The sequence below is a fragment of the Rhipicephalus microplus genome, chromosome 4, assembly GCF_043290135.1.
Source record: "Rhipicephalus microplus isolate Deutch F79 chromosome 4, USDA_Rmic, whole genome shotgun sequence".
Lineage (NCBI taxonomy): Eukaryota > Metazoa > Arthropoda > Arachnida > Ixodida > Ixodidae > Rhipicephalus > Rhipicephalus microplus.
Genome location: NC_134703.1, coordinates 215,905,764 through 215,926,705, shown reverse-complemented (window position 1 = coordinate 215,926,705; position 20,942 = coordinate 215,905,764). Strand labels below are relative to the sequence as shown.

At 43.3% G+C, this 20,942-nt stretch overlaps 1 protein-coding gene across 9 annotated transcripts in view; it reads right to left on the bottom strand.

The window, feature by feature from the left end:
* Window positions 1-20,942, bottom strand: part of LOC119172975 (cell adhesion molecule Dscam1-like) — a 2,235,730-nt gene that overhangs the window by 726,928 nt on the left and 1,487,860 nt on the right. For 8 of the 9 annotated variants that reach the window (XM_075891768.1, XM_075891770.1, XM_075891771.1 and 5 more), the window contains one exon: window positions 7,391-7,660. The exons of the other annotated variant lie outside the window; for it this stretch is intronic. In XM_075891768.1, the coding sequence (XP_075747883.1) occupies window positions 7,391-7,660 (270 nt within the window). The remainder of the gene's footprint in view (window positions 1-7,390; window positions 7,661-20,942) is intronic. 9 annotated transcript variants of the gene reach the window in all.

Genomic DNA, 20,942 nt, shown 5'->3' with positions numbered 1-20,942 from the left:
TTTTTTCCACTGATAACGGCATCAAGCCTTCGTTTTCTGCATGCAGCAATCTGTCTGCTCTTCCTGATCTTGAAGTAAGCTCCTCTGGAGTACATAACCTTATATTAAATCTTGATGTAACGAAAAGCTCTGGCCCAGACGGTATTCACAATGTCTTTCTAAAAAGATATTCAGAGTGGTGTGCTAATTATCTTACTGTAATATTTAAAAAATCATTAATCTCTGCAACAGTTCCCCAGCTGTGGAAATTAGCAAACGTCGTGCCTGTATTTAAGTCTGGAAACAAGCAATTAATACCAAATTACAGGCCAATATCTTTACTTTCTACCAGCTCTAAACTTTTGGAGCATATCATTCATAAATATATTGTAGAATACCTAAATGCACACAATATACTTTCCCGATCACAGCACGGTTTTCGTGCTTGCTATTCTACTGTTACACAGTTGCTTGAATTTACGCACGACGTCGCTTCTTCTCTTAACGACCGAGGACAGATTGACGCCATATTTATTGATTATTCAAAGGCCTTTGACTTGGTTTGCCATGCTAAACTTTTAGTTAAACTTCGCACATTTTTTGGTGACAATAAGCTAGTTGACTGGATAGCAGATTACTTGCGGTCACGCACACAATTTGTTACGTTTAACCATGTGAAATCGTCTGAAGTGCAAATCACTTCAGGGGTGCCCCAAGGTTCGGTGCTTGGGCCGCTCTTGTTTATTATCTACATAAATGACGTAGCAGAAATTATCGGTGACACACAAATTAAACTAAGAATGTATGCAGATGACTGCGTTATCTATAACACCATCTCTAGTGTTGAAGATCAGGAAGCCCTGAACAGTGTTTTTTCATTGTTTTGTAATTGGAGTGAAAACTGGCAAATGTCAATTAATTTCAAAAAAACTGTAGCCATGACCTTTTCAAATAAGAAACAGCCTCTTAGTTTTGCATACACTAATAATGGTGTCAGTCTAGCTCGTGTCACGGAGTTTAAATACCTAGGTGTAACTCTGACAACAAACTTAAAATGGCGCACGCACGTCGAAACAATCTGCAACAAGGCTCTTCGAAAACTTTGGTATCTCCGACGCACTTTAAACAACTCGACAAAAGAATGCAAATTGACAGCGTACAAGACCTTGGTCAGGCCCATACTTGAATATGCGTCGGTTGTTTGGTCGCCTCACCATAAACATGACATAGCTATGTTAGAATCTGTTCAGAAGAAAGCAATAAGGTTTATTTTTCGTCGCTATGACCAGCGGTTCTCGCCTACTTCGCATGCGCATGTTTTATCACTGCAGTCTCTAGAACATCGGCGCACTTGCGATCGTATTATCATCCTGCATAAGACTGTTCACACAGGCTTGGGTGTTCTAGCGCCCATTTCTTTTGTTGCAGCTTCTGCGCGCCGTACCCGACGATTTGATCCCTTAAACATTACGCCCTTTAGAGCTAGTCTCGACTGCTTTAAGTTTTCCTTTTTTTCCGTGGACCGTGGATCTATGGAATGAGCTTGATGGGTCTCTGCGCAGACTCGATGCTCTGCAATTCGAAAAAGAGTTGCGTAGTCATGTATTCTGATAATTTGTTTTACTGTTTGAACATTTGTATTCCACTCCTGCAATGTCTCAAAAACTGAGACAGCAATATTTGTAAATAAAAAATAAATAAAAATGCCTCCAGAATTTGTGCGGGCTATTTGTGATGAAGTTTGAAAGGGTTACGTTGAAGTAATGCTGTTTTGCTTGCTGCGTCTTTGTTTTCAGTCTAATGACTGCATTTAATAACTTCTCGTTACCTGGTGAGTTGGCGGGGTTGATCCTCGCTGCCCGCCGTAACCTTTTTACTTGACGTTTCGCTTGGATAACTTCTCGATTTATTCATGGGTTTTTTTAGGTTGTTTTTTTTGTGTTTCACAGGTATAAAGGTATTGATGCAGTGAAGAACAATGACCTTGAACTGGAGCCACAACAAATTTACATTTGCGGACATGTCTGAGGCAGTTTCAAAAAAAGTTGGAATTCATGTGCGAGATACGTTTGAATACTGTCATTGTTGGCTTTCTGATAATTGATAATGGTTACTGCGGTAGGGCGAACTGTGAATTTACAATCAAGTACCAACCGACAAACAGGCATCTTGTGGTCAGATATCCCGTCAGCAACGCTTATCTCGATTTGCTCGTTTGGAAAATGGTCGCTCAGAAGGACGAGGTCGAGAATATTTTCAGTGGTTCCTTGTATGCGTGTTGCATCGGCTACTACCTGATGAAGGTTAAAATCAAGCATTAAATTAACCAGTGCTTTCGATGACAGAGACGTGTGGTGCATAGTAGCCCATTCAAAATCGGCGAGGTTGAAGTCACCCATAATAATCAAACGATTGCTGCGTGCATGCTGCGAAAGAAATTCTTGGATGAAAGATATACCGTCTTCACCGGAGGACGGGCTACGATAGACGCATCCAGTGATTGTACTCGGGCCGTCGCAAGCTATCTTACAAAAAACAGCCTCCGCACTTGCTACCTCGGGTAAACATGTGAAAGGGATACATTTTTTAATTAATAAAGCTACCCCTCCGCCTCGAGTTGGCCTATCTTTCCTGATAAACGAGTAGTTTGGGGGAGCAATTTCATGGCTGGATACGTCTGGGGAAAGCCATGTCTCCGTTATAGCCACAAGGTCAGGATCATAATCAAGTAAGATATGCTCGAGTTGTTCTATCTTGTTTAGTATACTCCGGGCATTTATGTTCAGCAAGGTTAGCTCTTTAACAGCGCGTTGCTTCGAGTCGTCAGCTTGCTCGGGATTTCTTTTTGCTTGGTTTCTTTCATTGGACCTTTGCTTGCATTTTGGTCGTTTTTTATCATCGGTATCTTGTCGCTCATTTCATCGCTTCAAACGAATGCGCGCTTGTCAATGTACAATTTGTCAAATGAAAGGGTAACCTTTTCTTTGTTCTCACGGTTTGGCTTCACACTATCCCATAGCTTCTTTCTTACTTCTCGTACTTTCGGCGAGAAGTCTTCGCCGATAGCAAACGAAGTACCTTTCAGTTTGAATCCTCTTTTTAGAATTTCTGTTTTCTCTCTCCAGTCCAACAGCCTAAAAATTACTGGCCGTGTTTTTTTGGGTGCAGGTTTACCTAACCGGTGTATCCGTTCTATGGCAACCTTATCTAACTCGAGTATCTCATTGATTATAGTCGTGTTCACGGTGTCCGCTAACGTATCGCTTGTTTCTCCGTCAACCTCTGAGAAACCGTAAACAATCAAGTTATTGCGCCGGCTACGGTTGTCCAAGTCATCCATTTTCTTTTCCAGAACTTCAATGGCTCGACTCATAGAATCAATCTGAGTTTGGCAAGATTCTATTTTAACTTCTAGTATAGCCAGGCCATCTAATTTCTTGTCAATGTTAGCTAGCCGCTCTTCCTCAATGTCTCTGATGTCGGCAGCTATTGCTTGCAGTTGCTTTGCAATGGCAGCTAAATCCGAGCCTGGGTTTGATTCGATATCCCCGGCTAGCATGAGCAATTTTCGCACAGACACTGCAGTTTCATAGATACAACAACACAGCCATGGGCACGGCAGCACTAGCAAAAACGGGTCACTTGAACGATAGCATTTTCCGTAGTTTTTTCTTACCTGCAGTAGGAAGAAGAACGGATTAGACGCCATACTGGCAGAGCCGCCGTGCCCAATAGCTGCGGTGCTGGCGGGTAGGCAATTTATAAGCTTGGTGGGCGGTGGCGCTGGTATGAAGTGATGCGCCAAGAGGTCGGCGCACGTTGAGGTCCGGTGATGCAGTGGCAGATACTGTAGATTATCCATGTGGCAGGTCGCATTTGGAAGCGCGTGGCAGCTGGTGACTTCATGGTCTAGTGCAGTCCAGGGCAATCCATGTAGTTCGGCCCTTCTAGCGGTGCCGAGAAGCGCCGGTCCCACGAACATATGCAGTAGGAAGACGAACGGATTAGACGCCATACTGGCAGAGCCGCCGTGCCCAATAGCTGCGGTGCTGGCGGGTAGGCACTTTATAAGCTTGGTGGGCGGTGGCGCTGGTATGAAGTGATGCGCCAAGTGGTCGGCGCACGTTGAGGTCCAGTGATGCAGTGGCAGATACTGTAGATTATCCATCTGGCAGGTCGCATTTGGAAGCGCATGGCAGCTGGTGATGTCATGGTCTAGTGAAGTCCAGGGCAATCCATGTAGTTCGGCCCTTCTAGCGGTGCCGAGAAGCGCCGGTCCCACGAACATCTGCAGTAGGAAGACGAACGGATTAGACGCCATACTGGCAGAGCCGCCGTGCCCAATAGCTGCGTTGCTGGCGGGTAGGCACTTTATAAGCTTGGTGGGCGGTGGCGCTGGTATGAAGTGATGCGCCAAGTGGTCGGCGCACGTTGAGTTCCGGTGATGCAGTGGCAGATACTGTAGATTATCCATGGGGCAGGTCGCATTTGGAAGCGCATGGCAGCTGGTGACGTCATGGTCTAGTGAAGTCCAGGGCAATCCATGTAGTTCGGCGCTTCTAGCGGTGCCGAGAAGCGCCGGTCCCACGAACATCTGCAGTAGGAAGACGAACGGATTAGACGCCATACTGGCAGAGCCGCCGTGCCCAATGTTGAACTGATTTAACCTACTTGCGGGGCAGACTTTTTTACGATTGTACGAAACACTGTCTAACAATGCTCAAAAAATTTTCATATCCAATCCCGATATATTTTTCTCCGAGCACTGGCCTAGATTCCGCAAGCCACAAATCATATTTGCACAAACATTACTCGATTCCCTCAATGTACAAATTCGTGATGTGCGTCCTTTGACCATAGAACCTGAATTCACAGACATTGCCTACCACAATATTTTTTCCAAACCACGCGAACCTACTACCTCATGGAACTTTAAATGGACAATTACAAGAGCATCTAAGTAATCGGCCGACGAATGTGGTTATTGCAACGAATGCATCACAAACTGAGGAAAAATCTGGCATAGGAATATTCTGCCCTCAACTTGATTGGTCTTTTTCGTTACAACTGCCCGATTTTATCCCAGTTTTTATAGCTGAATTTATGGCCATATTACTACTCTCCGAAAGTTACACAGTAGTAGCCGTCATCACGGACTCATTATCTGTGTGTTATTCTCTCTCTGCATCTGGTGAAACGCCTCTTCTAAAGTTTTTCAGATTACTAGTTCCCGTGCACCTACAATGTCTCCACTTAATTTGGGTACCAGGACACAAGGGCTTGCTTTTAAACGAAAGCGCTGATTATTTAGCAAAGGCGGCGCTTTTGTTGTCAATCATTCCGGTTTTTTCACAGACAACATACATTGCAATCGCATAATTCCACACCTTAACCCTAAAAAACAATGCTTATCAGACCCCGTTTTGACAACTTCTTCAGATTATAAGCACCTATTATTTCCTTAGAAAAGTGAGTTATCGCGGTCGAGAATAATGGAAGTGGCCATAACCAAACTTCGCTGCCGGGTTACCTCCCTTAACTTTTACCTGCATAGAGCATGTCAAGCGTTGTCTCCTCTGTGTATCTTCTGTAAGGAGGAGGAAACAATAAGTCATTACTTTCTATCCTGCCGCCCCTATATGTCATTGAGAAGAAAATTCATAGCACCACATCTTCGAAACTTGGGTCTGGAAATATCCGAATCAGTTGTTCTATCACTGGGCGCCTCGACTCTTCGCTACGGTAACAGAGACCTTTACTACGCTATAGAGGAACTTATCAGTCAGACTAAAAGAACATAGAGCTAAATTTTTCATTCTTTCAAACGTTTAAATAATATTATGCAGTATTTATTTGTTGTGAAACATATCCCTATCATATACGAGTAGTATTGCAAAGGAAAAAAAATCACCATACGCTCAGCCAATCCCCTGCATTGGGTAAGAGCCATGAGATGAGGAGAAGAAGAAGGCCTGACTGCTGCAGCCATCTATTATCCTGCTTGTACAATAAACATCTCTCACCCGTAACAATATGATTTTTGCCATCATCTATTTATAAGGTTTCCATGCTCTTCTAAGAAAATAATTGACGACACCTAAAAGATTATTCGGATATTCCCTGTGTAGTATTTTTAACGTTGTACTTGTTAATCCATCGGCGCCTGGTGCTGCATTTTGGCAGTCTTTCCACAGCCTGATTTAATTCGGAAGTCGATATTTCTGTGAAGTTATAGACAGCTGGTGTGTAAACAGTCTTAGGAAGACGCGTTGAGAATCGGTTTTCTAATTTTCAGCCAATTGATCTATAGACTCCTGTAGTTCTTATGAGGTGTGAACTACTGAGTCAAGGTTCCCTTGTATAAGAATATTCTTCCTATTACGAAGAAAATTGAATAAAGGACGTTTCTTATTCGATTTAGACAGGTATCAGGAATGTTCTTGATCATATATCTCTTTCGCTCCCTATACAATGCGTTTATATATTGCCGCAATGAACTGATATGCCTTCCAATTTTTTGGACTTTGATTATATATAAGTCTTCTGCTTGCAGCTTTTTTTTCTTCTATAGTCTCGTATCAAGCTCATAATACCTGACGTAAGTAGGGAACAAAAAATTACGGCATATTCACGGGGTGAATGATGATGAATGTGCGAAGCTCCGGAGGGATTCTGTCTGCGAGCGCGCGCTGCTGCCGCCTTGCGCTCTCTCCGCTGTGCAGCCTTATCCATCCGGCGACTCCGAGCGCGCGCCAACAGCGAACGGATTTTATTACAACGCTCCCCCTAGCGTACGTCGCCGCACTAAATCGAACGATTACCTTCAACCAATGACACGCGTCATATGTGACATCATTCCTATTTTATAAGATCTCGCGTCTTTCATCAACTACAAGTACCGCTTTCTAGTTTATAACATCTTGCATCTTTTCATCATCAGCTACAAGTACCACCATCTAGTAAACACTACAAGAACTAAACGAGAGGTGGCTACATACAGGAGACGGTACCGCCATCTAATGAACACTGCAAGAACTAAAATAGAGGTGGCTACATACAGGGGACGGTACCGCCATCTAGTGAACACTGCAAGAACTAAACTAGAGGTGGCTACAGACAGGCTACAGGGGACGCACAGCCCACGCCTTAAGGAGCTTCGCCCCTAATATGAAAATTCTGTGAGATTTCTTTCAATTGTGCTGACGCGGTTGAATAATCTCTATAGTGACTGAGAGGAAGCAGTTAATGATTTTTGAAAGGGTATATACAGAATAGACATGCAGAGTCGAAACTACTAGACGATAAAATTACTTTCGTAAAGCATGCTAAAAACAACCAGATAGCCTCTAATTGTTTTTTTATAATCAAATCAAGGTGTCTCATGAGAGCGCGTGCCGAAGAGCGCACTTACGCTTTGGCTGTACAGGTTGCTGCTGCTGCGCGGACGAGGTACACGGTTGACTGGACGACGATGTCGCCTGTTGGCACGTGTTTTTCTTCTTCGCACCCGAACTGGCTGCAGCAGCGGCACGTCCATTTCGGCGCCGCTTGTACAGCACAAGGCAGATGACGGCGACGAGACCGGCGAGCAGCACGACGCCGGATGATGTCATGGAGACCAGCGTGGTGGTGTCCTCGAGAAAGGCAGCCACGGCTGTCTTTCCTTTTCCTGCACCATCAGCTGTCCCTCCCGGCGAAACCAGGTACTTATATACTCAAAACGAGAGCAGAAAAAGATACTATGCATTTCTATTCGCTACGGTACTTCCCATTTTCGTGTTAAGGTACTTCAATACCTTAGGAAAATGGTTGCAGTCTATCCATGTAAAATTTATTGTTTGAAACATTTTTTAACCAAGACAAATTTACGCTTCACTCCTATGAAGTGTACAATCACATCGGTGTCTTTTGTTCTCCTTCTTATATGATGATTAGTGGTATTTAAAATCCTTATACTACCATATGACTATGAGAGACGCCGTAGTGGAGGGCTCCAGAAATTTCGACCACTTGGTGTTCTTTAACGTGCACCCAAATAAGAGCACACGGTCTTTTGTCTTCTTCTGACTGACTTAGTTTTAGTAAAAAGCTGTTTATGAAGGCAAAAGGCTTGAGGGGCTCACCAAACTTGAGCGGTGGCCCGCAATAACGTGATGTGAAAAACAACCAAACATGGCACGATGAAATCGCCATGAGACGTCATAAAGACGTCACAGATGTTTTGCTACGCGACATCATTGCTTGGTGAGCCGAGCGTGGAGGCTGTGTGCAAAGTAGTTTTGATTCTAGAGGCACTGCGTTTGTCACAGAACGCTTTCGGAGGAAGCTTCCGATTGAGAAGATGCACAAAGGACATCTGTGATCTTTAGGGTATGTGAATGATAAATTTTTGAACGATTAATTGACTCGATGTTTGCAACTATTCGGTTATTCGTGATCCGTTTCTATCTTGCGGTTACTTCAATTTTTACGACTATTTGACAACGGGCTCTGCTGCTAACCCGCTTAGCCGGTGCGCATGAATGCGACACGAACGATGCCGAGATGCCGAAGTTAAGCTCACCTAATCTTTGTCACTACAGCACGTTCGTAGGCTAGTAGAATGAGCCCAAAGTCGCCCTTGCCTCGATGAAGCAAAAATGAACGCACCCTGGTCTTTGTCATCTATGGCGTCCACCTCTGAGCCCTCCTCAAAGTTTCTAGCGCGGGGAGGAGAATGCGTGGGCATAAACTTCATCGAATGAAAGCAGCAGGGCGATGCGTCAACGTTCAACAGAGGTTTTTGTTGTTTTTGTACATTTCAGACATGCAAACGCATCGTCTAGTTGCCTAATTTGTTTTTTCTCGTTTTCCGCTCCACAGTTTGTATTTCATGGCAGGAACTCGGCGTTTGATAACAAGCGGGCTTTCTTTGCCTACTCTAGCTACGACACATCTTTAGGTTTTTTATTTACCTTCCAGGCCGGCCATGGTGGATCAGTGGTTACAGCGCTCATTGATGTTCGACCATACGTATACTGAATGCCCTTGCGAGCCTTTATGGCCCTTGTGCCCGGAACCCAAACTAACTTGATTATTTTATGTGCAGTGGAATCAATAATAAAAAAAACTCAAAATGTCTGAATGAGAACTTGACCTACTGATAGCAAATCCGTCCAACCTCTTGCTGAGCCTATTGATGTTGCTATACTTTACGTAGGCCTAGAATTATTGCTAGAAAGTTTCTTATAAGGATGGGAACAAAATTTGAAAGGCGGACATAAAGCGACCCATTTTAAATAGGAGGAAAAACTCCAACCCCACACTTTTCATCACATTGTGTCACATCAACCGGCGTAAGTTGCAGGTACCGTTAACATAGCGTTTGATATGCGGAACGGCAACAGTTTGGCTTTGTTTGAAAAAATATGATCAAACTCTCTTTTGATAGTGTTGTTGCTATCACTGATGTTACACAGGTCATTAATTTGAACAATTATATTGCCAAGACGGCTTTCTATATCTAAAACTTGGGGCGAATGAAATGCTCTAAAAAGCAAGTGAGGATGGGTGATAAAACTATTCCTGAACGCCTAACGGGGTATTTATACAATCTTAGAAAGAACTGCAGTGTTGAGTATTTACGATGGATAACAAGTGAAGAGAGCCTAGTTTCCATATACAAGACCTTGGTTCCTACAAATTGCGAAATACATATGCATAATCTCAAAGCTTCTCTCTCGAGGACTACAGGAAGAAGCTTATAAGCAGAAGCTCTACCGTATAAGATGCATTCGAATTCAAGCACTCAGTGAAGTAGAAATGATGTAGATACTAAAATTGTGGCTCACACCCACCATGGAGGATTGGCCTACAATCGGGTAGCTCAACAAAAAGAAATATATATATATATATATTTATATATATGTATATATATATATATATATATATATATATATATATATATATATGCTAGCGAAAAGAATATTAACAAAAATATTAATTTTTCTGAATTGCTCCAGATATAGATGAATTAGCCCCTCCTGGTGGAGAAATGAAGTATTGATATCAAAGTAAATTTTTCAGTAGTCTACATTGGTTAAATGAGAACCTTTTGGAATTGAGGTTATGGAGTAAATCTCTTCGACTGTACAATGAAATCTTGCACAGCCTCGCACGCTTTCCCGTCGCTGCGCCCTAGGGTATGTGCAACATGGCAGAGTACGTTCTCATGGCACGTTCTCAAAGCTGATGAAAGGATTCGTAAGAGAATTTCTAGCGATACCTTTCTTAATTATGAAAACTTTCTACAAGAGATCAAAAAGTGTTCCACAGTTTACTCTTCTCCACAAAAATAAGAGAGCGGGGAGGGAGTCAAGCCTTCTCTAAACAAATAGAAGCTTAATGGAGGAATACGAAAGCATAATCGAGTGATTAAAGCTTCCAGGTATCGATTATCGCATGAGGAAGTTTAGCAGAGTGACATTAGATGGTGAAATCCAGGAATTTTTTAAAGATGGTGTAGAGAAGTCTCGTATCATAATTTGCTTGCGAAATCTAGATGCTACTATAAAGGCTATCGTAGGGGTAATATTTATAGCTGATCTGTCTAACGCCACTTTCGCTAGTGCATCAGCTGTTTCAGTTAGAATTCTGCCTCTATGCCTCGGCACCCATAATAATTACACCTGAAATAAGTGATTCGGTACTGAGAAGTTGAATTCGCTTAATGCTTTCGAATCACCGGATGCCGTGAGCGCACTGCAGACCAACAAGGAGTCCGTTATTACTACAGCGGAATTTCTTAATGCTGGCAGTTTTCGAAGGCTCAGTACTACAGCTGAAAATTCTGCAATATTATTGGTGGGAACCTGAAATTCGGAGAGAATAGGACCAGTCTAGAACAGGGCAGAATATAGCGATGCCACTTTTTTCATCTTTCTGGGAAGTGTCCGTCGCAATCATGATTTGTGGTTGCATTCGTAGCAGGTAGCCCTGTAAAGTAGCTCTTAAACTAATATTCAGTAGGTGTTCAGCAATAATGCAGAAAATGTCACCAAAGTATATTTAGATAGAACTTGTCGAGCTACAAATTGGAAGAGTTTCCCTGATTTGCTCGAACCGTGGGTCAAGGAGACCCTGTAAAAACTTTACTTAAGGTGTGTGAAATCGACATATACGCCAATGACAATAAAAAATTAACCATGTTGTGCAAGGAAAACGGTCCTTTACGCCTTAAAGAAGAATAAAATGCTCTTAAGTACGTTTGCACAGCCAATATTCTGAATCTGGTAAGGAGTGAGAGAATTCTAGCTTCCATATATGAAAGGTTAGTCACTTCAATTTGAGGTAGCTCTAAGCACATGCGTAGTGCCTGCTTCTGAAGAAGAACAAGATGATGAATTTATAAGCAGGTGCCATAGAGTATAAGACACATCCTAATTCTAGAACCAGCCTCACTTACATGCGGTATATCGATGATAACGTAGCTCTGCACATTCCCGATCTCCTGTTGCTTATTCTTCGTAGTAAGCCAGCTGCCCGAACACCCTTTGCCACAATATATTCGAGATGGTTTCACCATACTAGAGAGCTGTCATATATCACTCTTAGATATTTATTAGTTTGAACTTGTTGAATGGTATCAGATTTGTATGAGAGAGATATGCATGCGAACTGAGCGAACATACACGCAGCTCATGCTGATGCTGATGACGTCAGATCGATGGCGCTCACCCACAGATTGGAATGGGCCAAAAACCGGGTGGCAGGATACTTACACGAAACCATAATGAAATTAAAGCCAATCTGAAAAATAGGTATAAGAATTATACTGCCAATAAACAAAACTGTTTGCTGAGCAAGCGGTCAAACCATCTCTTGTTCACGACAGACATCAATACAAATTAAAAACAAAATATCTGAAAAGGTTAGGGTTCACTAGCACGATAATCTTTTAGTTGCATTGATGTAATCAAACACAGTGGAGCATATATCCCTGTTGCAGTAACCAAATGAAGTGCCACCAAGCAATAACAGTACTGGTAGATTTACTAGCTTTTTCAATGGGGCGACTAAAAATCTTTTTCTCTGATAAGACTAACGACGGCAGAATAAAAATAAATGTTCAATTGTTTCAATTCAGTTGCAAAAAATGCACAGCGCTGACGCCTTGAGTCGATCTTTCTTAAGGTAACTTATTAGGTTGTGGAACTGTACAGCGCAATCTCGTATAGGTGACCTCTAACGGGCGAGATACACACCACTGTTTATTCCAGCAATACCTTAAATGCTCAAAATCTGTAAATTTATTCAAATTACACATTCCCCATTGCAAACAAGCATTTCGGAACCTCAGCGCTGTCACGTAAGCCGTATCTGGCAAAACTGAGATGGTGGGCCCATCCAGGGATACTTGCTTGCTTGCTTGCTTCCTTGTTCCTTTCTTTTGTGGCTCTCACCCACTAAGGGGGATTGGCCAAGAAGCCGGTGGTTAATGCAAGTCAGTACCTTTAGGTTTTCTATACTAGGGGAATATGATTACTGTGTTTTGACTGTGAAATAATTTTGGCGCAATGCAAAAAAGAAAAAAGTGGGGAGAGAAATAATAGAATTTGTTGAATATCTGAGGTGTAATCGTTATATGAAATTCTCCTGAAAGTTGAATCATTGCAGTGTATCAGCTAAATAATAAGTGGTAGTGTGGTTAGTAAAATTCCAGAGCTGATCGCTGACTCAGCAAGGTAATCTTCTTGTGTTATATATGAATTCGCAGAGAGCCCCGCTGATGTTCCTGTCGCTGTGTCCCAATGAAGTTGCCCCAAAAAACAAAATATTGGGAGTATTAAGTGATATTCCTAGTTTTCTGAATAAAATTTCGAATCAGTTTCTTCTTTGATTTTTGAAACGGTGACATGTGATAAGAAAATGGTCGATATGTTCAGGTTCGTTACAGCTTGAGCACAGAGGGAATGGCACCAGGCCAGATCTGTTTAAGTAGAAATTAAGAGGTGGTACACGGCAACGTAATTTTGTTATCAAGACTTCCAATTTACGCGTGGGAGATACTGCGCACTCGTATCATTTACTTCCTCTTCCTTTTCGTCTCTGCTTCACCTTTCGCGAGGTTTCCTAACCCTCGGCTAGCTACATGTTGCCGGTGCGTCTTCTCTCCCACTTTTTCTCTCTGTACATGTGTACCTGCCCTTGCTAACAAATAATAATAATAATAATAATAATAATAATACTCTGATTTCAGTGAGCGCGAAGACACAGGTTTCGAGGAAATACGCCCTGCTGCCGAATCATTCATGAATAATGGCCACAGATTCTTCATTTTGTGACATCACCCATAGATGAAACTTCATCTGTATTTATTAGGTGAGAGTACAAATTTTCACGAAGGCGCTATTGTGCACACGTCATCTCTAGCGCGTTGATTTCTGCCGAGATGAAGCAAAGAATGCATTAGTCTTGGTTGATACAGCGCAAACGAGAAGACGAGGATGAAGAAGGAGATATACAGACAATAATTGTATTGATATTCCCGTTATGCGATCCCATCTCAATTTCAATATGTTATAAACAAGAGCCCATTCCACAGGTGGAATCTCTTAAATATTTGGGAGTAACTTGTAATGCCAACCTAAACTGGACTCCTCACATAGAAAGCATGGCATCTAAAGCACAACGCGCCTTAGGAATTCTTCGTAGACTGAGCAGCCGCCGATATGGTCTACGCAGAAGCACAATGCTGATGATCTATAAAATGTATATGCGACCAATCCTAGAATTCGGGTGCGGATTGTTCTCAGGTGGCCCTGCCTATAAAATAAAGCCTCTGGTTATGCTGGAACGAGAAGCCTTGAGATTGTGTCTAGGACTTCCGAGGTTTGTAAAAAACAATGTTTTGTATCAGGAAGCACGATTACCTACATTACCTTGCCGTTTTCGTATCCTAACGGTTCAGACGTTTCTGAAATTTTATAGCTATGCGCCAAGACGATCTGAGTATGATTTTATAAATGACCCAGACAGCTTTTTTTCTCGCCCATTGGGCACGCTTTCGAACACCTCAAATTGCTTTTGTCCAGAAACAACTAGATAGGTTAAATGTAAAAATTCGAGATGTGATTGCTGCGCAGGATACAAATCAAATTCTTAAGATTGAATTCGATGCGATTTTTCCCTCTAAGCCCAAATTACAATCCTATAGGGTCTTAAATAGCCGACTGCAGGATTATCTTGCACACGCGGAAACGAATAATATTATAGCCACAGATGCTTCAGTATTGGATGAAAAGACAGGTGTAGGTATATACTCACATTCGCTTGACTGGTCTTTTTCATTAAGATTACCGGATTTCACACCAGTTTTTGAAGCTGAGCTGTTGGCAATAGTTCTAGCGCTGCGAAAGCTACCTTTAAATGCCGCTAATGCGATCATAATAACGGATTTCTTGTCAGTACGTACATCGATTACGGCGTCAACAAAATCGATGGCCTTAAAGACGCTCCTTATGCTAGTTCCTCCTCAGCTGCAGCTACTGAAATTAGTATGGGTACCCGGTCATTGCGACTTAGAAGTAAATGAAATCGCTGACTCTCTAGCACGAGCAGCATTGGAAGGGCCAGTACTATCAGTCCTTCCCGAAGTGGCCACTATAACGGCGACAAGATACAGAAAGCTTGCGCTCAGTGCAGACGCTATGGAAGCAATATTGTCAACACCAGAATTTACTCACTTAAGATTTCTAAGGAAAATTCATTGGTGTCCTACAAAACAGTTGGAAACCATAATAACCAGATTTCGATGTCGTGTCCCCCCGTTAAACTTCTATTCACATAGGCCTGGTCTGGCGATATCACCACTATGCAACTTTTGTTCAGAATTGGAAACAATAGAGCACTATTTTTTATCAAGTCGCCGATACAAATTGCTCAGGAAAACATTCTTAGCCCTCCCATTCGCTAGCCTGGGGTTGAATTTCACTATAGAAAACATACTTTCCTATGGTGCTTACGATCTGGGCTTCAGCCACGAGAACATTTTCTACGCATTTTGCAAGTACCTGAATGAAAGTAAAAGAATTGGGCTTTTAATTGCGTGATTTTTAATCATGCAAAAAAATAATTCCAACGAACACAAGAGCATTGTTTAACCATGCTGATTCTTATTCAAGGTAATGAATAATTGTCTTATCTGCACGAGTGACAAGCAACTATTGCACTCCTTTTATTCTGACTAAAATGTCTTTTCTTTTTTCTTTCTTTTTTCTGGTGGGTGGTTTTGATATTAAAAAAAAACTCACTTAATTAAGTCATCGATTCTTGGCCAATCTTCAGGAGTGGGTACGAGCCATGTCTGTGGATTCATCATCATCATCATCATCACAAACAGTAGGATCGGGCGCGTCAGCGCTCTGTCTCTTCCCTTTTGTCTCCTGTCGTATGCGGTGTTAAGCACTCTTTATTGTGAGACACAGGTGTGCTAGAGTAGGCAGGTTTCGAGGCTAGTGGGTTTTTTTTTTTTTATTCTTCGTCCTCCTCTCGTGGGCTGGGTATCAAGCAAGATAAACGCATACCAACTTGTTTAAGCTTCCATGGCCCCGCCGCGGTGGTCTAGTGGCTAAGGTACTCGGCTGCTGACCCGCACGTCGCGGGTTCGAATCCCGGCTGCGGCGGCTGCATTTCCGATGGAGGCGGAAATGTTGTAGGCCCGTGTGCTCATATTTGGGTGCACGTTAAAGAACCCCAGGTGGTCAAAATTTCCGGAGCCCTCCACTACGGCGTCTCTCATAATCATATGGTGGTTTTGGGACGTTAAACCCCACATATCAATCAATCAAGCTTCCATTCTTATACAATGTTTCTTAATCACTGGGATGTGCTTTTGTAAACAACCATAAACATGTCAATTACTAGATTATTCGACCAGCACATCACACCAAAAGATATTAATCAATTAAAGGCTAACTTCAATAATAATCGACATTTATTCGACTAAAACATTTAATCGGCAATCCCTATTTAAGTGCTCCTCGGATACACTTCCACGACGGTGGCTTTTGATTTTCACTTATGTAATTAATGGGTCTCGCTCACGGATTGTCACCTAATTACGAGAACTCCCAAAAAAGGTAGTCTTCAAAGCTGACGCAGCTCACTACAGCGAATTTCGAGGACAGCATGGAACACGAAAACAACAACCCATCAGACTGGGACACGGTAAACTACCGCAGATATACGATACCATGAATCAGGTGATCCCACTTTCGGTGGGTCCCAAAGGGATTTTTAAAACAACCATTGAATGAGTTGTTCTACCTTTGTATAGCAAGTTACTCTACGTTAGAAGAAAGCTGGGTTAAGAAGCTCATGGAGGCGTTGACTCGCAAAAGATTTCACTTTGGAAGAAATTGGTAGATCCCACGTACTTTGAAAATGAACGTTATGTAAAGCATGCTGATTTAAGGACATTACCTACTACTAGCATGAGCTGCGGTAGGCTGAAATGTTTCAATGACACGTGATTTTGGTCATGTATGCACACATTGCAAATAATCGTACACCTGTGACGTATCTTTGGCGTCAATGTGGGGACAGGTCATAAAGATAAGTCGAGAGGGCAAACGATCTGCCTAAAAAAAGCCAGCACGCTCACACAAATGTGCAAGACCAACGGCGGAGTACAGCATAGTCTTCTTTTCATGAGAGAAACATTCAAGCTTATTAGGCAGCGAGCTCCTTCAAGCGCAATGAATTTTCCCCTTGTCAGCAACTCGAAAAAAATAAAACGTCTTGGTGAATATTCGCAAAACTTTTTGGCGAAAGCAAACCACTGCCACCACCACATACATTCCTGCAGAGCAACATGTCGAAAAACTTACAAAAGCATTTTTTTCCTCATGCAACCTTACAATGCTCTGTCCCCTCCCCCCCCCCTCCTACCTGAATGTTCCTTGCACGCTCTCCTGAAAAAATCTTAACAAAAATGTCTCTAAAGCAAAGACCAACTTGAACAATTTGGTAAAACTACAATATCTCACAGCATACCATGTGGCTCCTAAGAACAATATTTTGTAGGGCGAAAATATGTTCAACAGAATGTTGAAAGCGAGTCCGAGGTGGCTGTCGTCTTTGCTTGTTTTCGTGCGCCTGTTCCCAGTCACCTTCGAGAGATGGCGCTTTGTGCCACCCGAAAAAAAGGCAATGATCATGCACCTTCACGTTTCCAATTATTGATTGCTCGAAATTATGCCCGGAAAACAAAACCCCAAGCACAATAGCAGCGAAGACCGCCTTGCAGATAGCGACTGCTCGGTGAAATTCGTTTGCTTCTATAGATGGGCGATGCAACCTCCAAGCCTTTTTCAAAACTGGCGCTCGCTTTTACTGTAGAGTACACATGGTTTAACGTGTCCGGCAAAAGATCTTGAAAAGTCAGTCTGAAGAAATCGCAAGGTTTCCTAACATTGTGTCGCGTCGTGCAAGAATCAATGGAAATAGTCTTCATGGATGAAACGTTATCACATCAAGCAAACCGGACCCAGGAGGTTCGGCTATTCCATGAAAAAGGGTCTGCTTCCTATTTATTAAAATGGCCAGGTTGAGTTTATATTACAATATTAGAAATACATTGAAGCAATACTAAACGCGTTAGGAAGGAGACAAGCATCATTAGACCGAATGCTCCAAATGCTCCAGTAAACAGGTTCATACACGTTCATTTCTTCTTTGTCTTACCTTAACAAGTAACTTGACAATACCGAGTGCCCAATTTTTGTGGCTATTAGATATGTTACTTGTGCCGTTTATATGGATACGCCAATCTATTTTACTCGCCTAACTGGTTTTACTTTTTCTGATGACAAGGTGATCGGAAGTAAGTGGCAACAATGTGAACAGTGGCAGTGGCCTGTGGTGCTTGTGAATGCCTACAATACATCTGCTTTCGCAGGAGAAAAAGATAAAAAACGCAAATATTCCAGCGAAGAACGAACCAAAAGATTCTTTGTGTAAAATCATTCCAGTTTTATGTCGTCTACTCGTACTTGATTTATCACAATGGATGTCGCTATCAGTGTTGCAGCTTCTGTGCACGTGTGCCGTGATCCATTATTGCATAATCATCTGCCCGTTCACAGACTCCGCACCTTTATTTCCGCCATGGCTCAGAGGCTGCCGAGTCAAGTTTTTGTAATTATATTCCCTAGGCGGTCACCAAAGAGAGCAGCTACTGCCATTAAATGTAGAAGCAACAAACAAAAAGTTGAGACAGCGCATTTTACTAAACGCTTACATTAAGCTGTAATCAAACTAACATCTGAGAAAGAAATTTCGTGTCATTACATTATACCGGTATTAAAACAAAAATCCACGCATGTATCAGAGTGCTACGATGCATTTGAAAATATCTTATCGGATAGATGCTGTACGAGGTTTCTTTTGTATCTGCACTGCAAACAATTCTTGAACCAAGTGCGTTCTGTCGTGCCGCGGTAATATTTCAGAGTGTCTTTGCCTGCAGCGCTGGTAAATTTTTGTGTTTACCTAGGCAACGACAGAAATCACGCAGCATGTCGCAATAACTGAAAAAAGAATTATCTTTGCATGAGAGTGATATTAATTTATGCTGCTTCTTCCAGCAGCCCGTATTGTCGCGGCGTCGTGGCGTGAGCAAAGGAAGCAGACTGCAGGTCGAATAATAAACTGTTTCTTCAGGCCGAAGTTGTGGCTACGTAAAAGAAAGTCAGATTACAGCAAGCAGCGGTCTCTGATAACGGTGAGCAGGGCGTCGGCCGTCGATCTACTGACAAGCGGCGAAGCGTGTCGGCATTTGTACACTTGTCATCGAACATTCTAGTGTTATCGCTAGCGGGGACGTTGGTTCCAGAGTAATCTTAAAGATTCATGGAGTGGGCGTAATCTTAACAAAACAATTTACTACAGCCTCGAAGCTTTTCTAACACCGTACGTGCGGTCTGCGCTGATTATAGCGCAACGGGACGACAACAAAACTCGAAGAAAGGAACGTGGCGTTGCCGCCTTCTGAAAATGGCAGCGTTTCCATGTTGTAACCAAAGCCTAAAGTGCAATAAATATAACCAGAAAGACAAGCAATAAAGCAGAGTAACAACAACAAAATACAGTCCTCAGGTTTGCGGAAGAAATGGCTTGAGGCCATGGACGACATGGCCGACTTCAGGTCTAGCACGGCGCCGTTAAGAATTCGTAATGCCATCGTGAACAACATCGTAGTCGAGTGGGCCGAGATGTCGAACAGCTCTGTACGGTCCGAAGTACCGTCGCAACAGTTTTTTACTGAGCCCACGTCGGCGGATGAGCGTCCATACGCAAGTCCATTACCAGCCAGGCGTCCAACACAGCCGCCAGGCTGGTACTGCACGAAGCCTCGTCGCAGATTGTAACGGCGGCTATCGGTCGCCTGCTGATACATGATGCGAAGGTGGTTGAGATGGTGAGCTTCTTCCGCGCGTTCAATGTCAGCAGTGACGTCGAGGTTCTCATCGTCAGCAACGTTTGAAAGCATAGCATCGAGCGTCTTTGCCGCGCTCCTTCAATAGACCAGCTTGTACGGCGTCATATGCGTCGTTCCTTGGACGGCTGTATTGTACGCGAAGTTCACATACAGAAGAATTTTATTCCACGTCTTGTGCTCAACATCGATGTACTTGGCAAGTATATCGGCGATGGTACATGTTTAGATGCTCTGTTAGGCCATTGGTCTGTGGATGGTAGGCGGTGGTCCGGCAGTGATTTGTCTGGCTGTACCTCAGGATCGCTTGAGCTAGGTCCGTAATAAAGGCCGTACCTCTGTCAGTAATGAGAACCTGTGGAGCACCGTGACGCAAGGCGATGTTCTCGACGAAGAACTTTGCTACCATGGTGCTACTTCCTTTGGGTAGGGCCCTTGTCTCGGCGTAGCACGTGAAGTAGTTGGTAGCTAGGACGATCCATTTGTTCCTGGAATTCCACATAGGGATTGGCCCCAAAAGGTCCATGGTGATTTGCTAAAGCCCCCGGTGAGGAGGCACGATGGGCAGGAGAATTCCGGCTGGCCTAGTCACCGATGTCTTTCTTCGTTTGGCAGCCTCGGCATGTCTTCATGTCACGAGTGACGTAGGGGGGGAGGCGTGGCCAGTAGTACTTCTCCGGTATTCTTTCGAGCATACTGGAAACACCGAAGTGTCCAGCCATTGCGTCATCATGTAGAGCATCCTAAACTTTTGCACTTGGCGCTGAAGGTGCTACCATGAGGTGGTTGCTAGAGGTTTTTTTTTTATTTAGGAGAACGCCGTTCTGCAGAAGAAAAAAAAACGACTCAATACCTCGTTTGAATACTTTTGGAACAACAACGGCCTTGCCCTCGAGGTATTCTACAAGGCTCCTGAGTTACGGGTCAGCTCGTTGTCTCTCGGCGAAATCGTTGGCCCACACTGTTCGCAAGAAGCAGTAATTGTCTGCGTCGTCCTTCAGTGGTGGTTCGACGGGGGCACGAGACAGGCTGTCGGCGTCGGAGTGGTTTCGTTCGGACTTGTAAATCTCGGAAATGTCGAATTCTTGCAGTCTTAGGCTCCACCTTGCGAGACGCCCCGACGGCTTTACTTTAAACTTTAAAAGGCCTGATGTGAATGTAGGGGTGAAACTTTGATGTAGCCCAGGCAATTGCAAGGCACTCCTTTTCTGTTATAGAATAGTTGGCCTCTGCCTTCGATTGCGACCGGCAAGAATAACTGATCACTCTTTCCTGTCCATTAGTCCTCTGCACAAGAACGGGGCCGAGTCCTACACTGCTTGCGTCTTCATGCATTTTTGTTTCAGCTAATTCGTCGAAATGCGCAAGAAACGGAGGCGTCTGCAGGCGTCGTTTTAGATCTTTGAATGCTTCCTTCTGCGGCTTTTTTCACTCGAATACTACGTCGGACCTGGTAAGGTTAGGGTGTGGTTCAGTGATCTGGGCG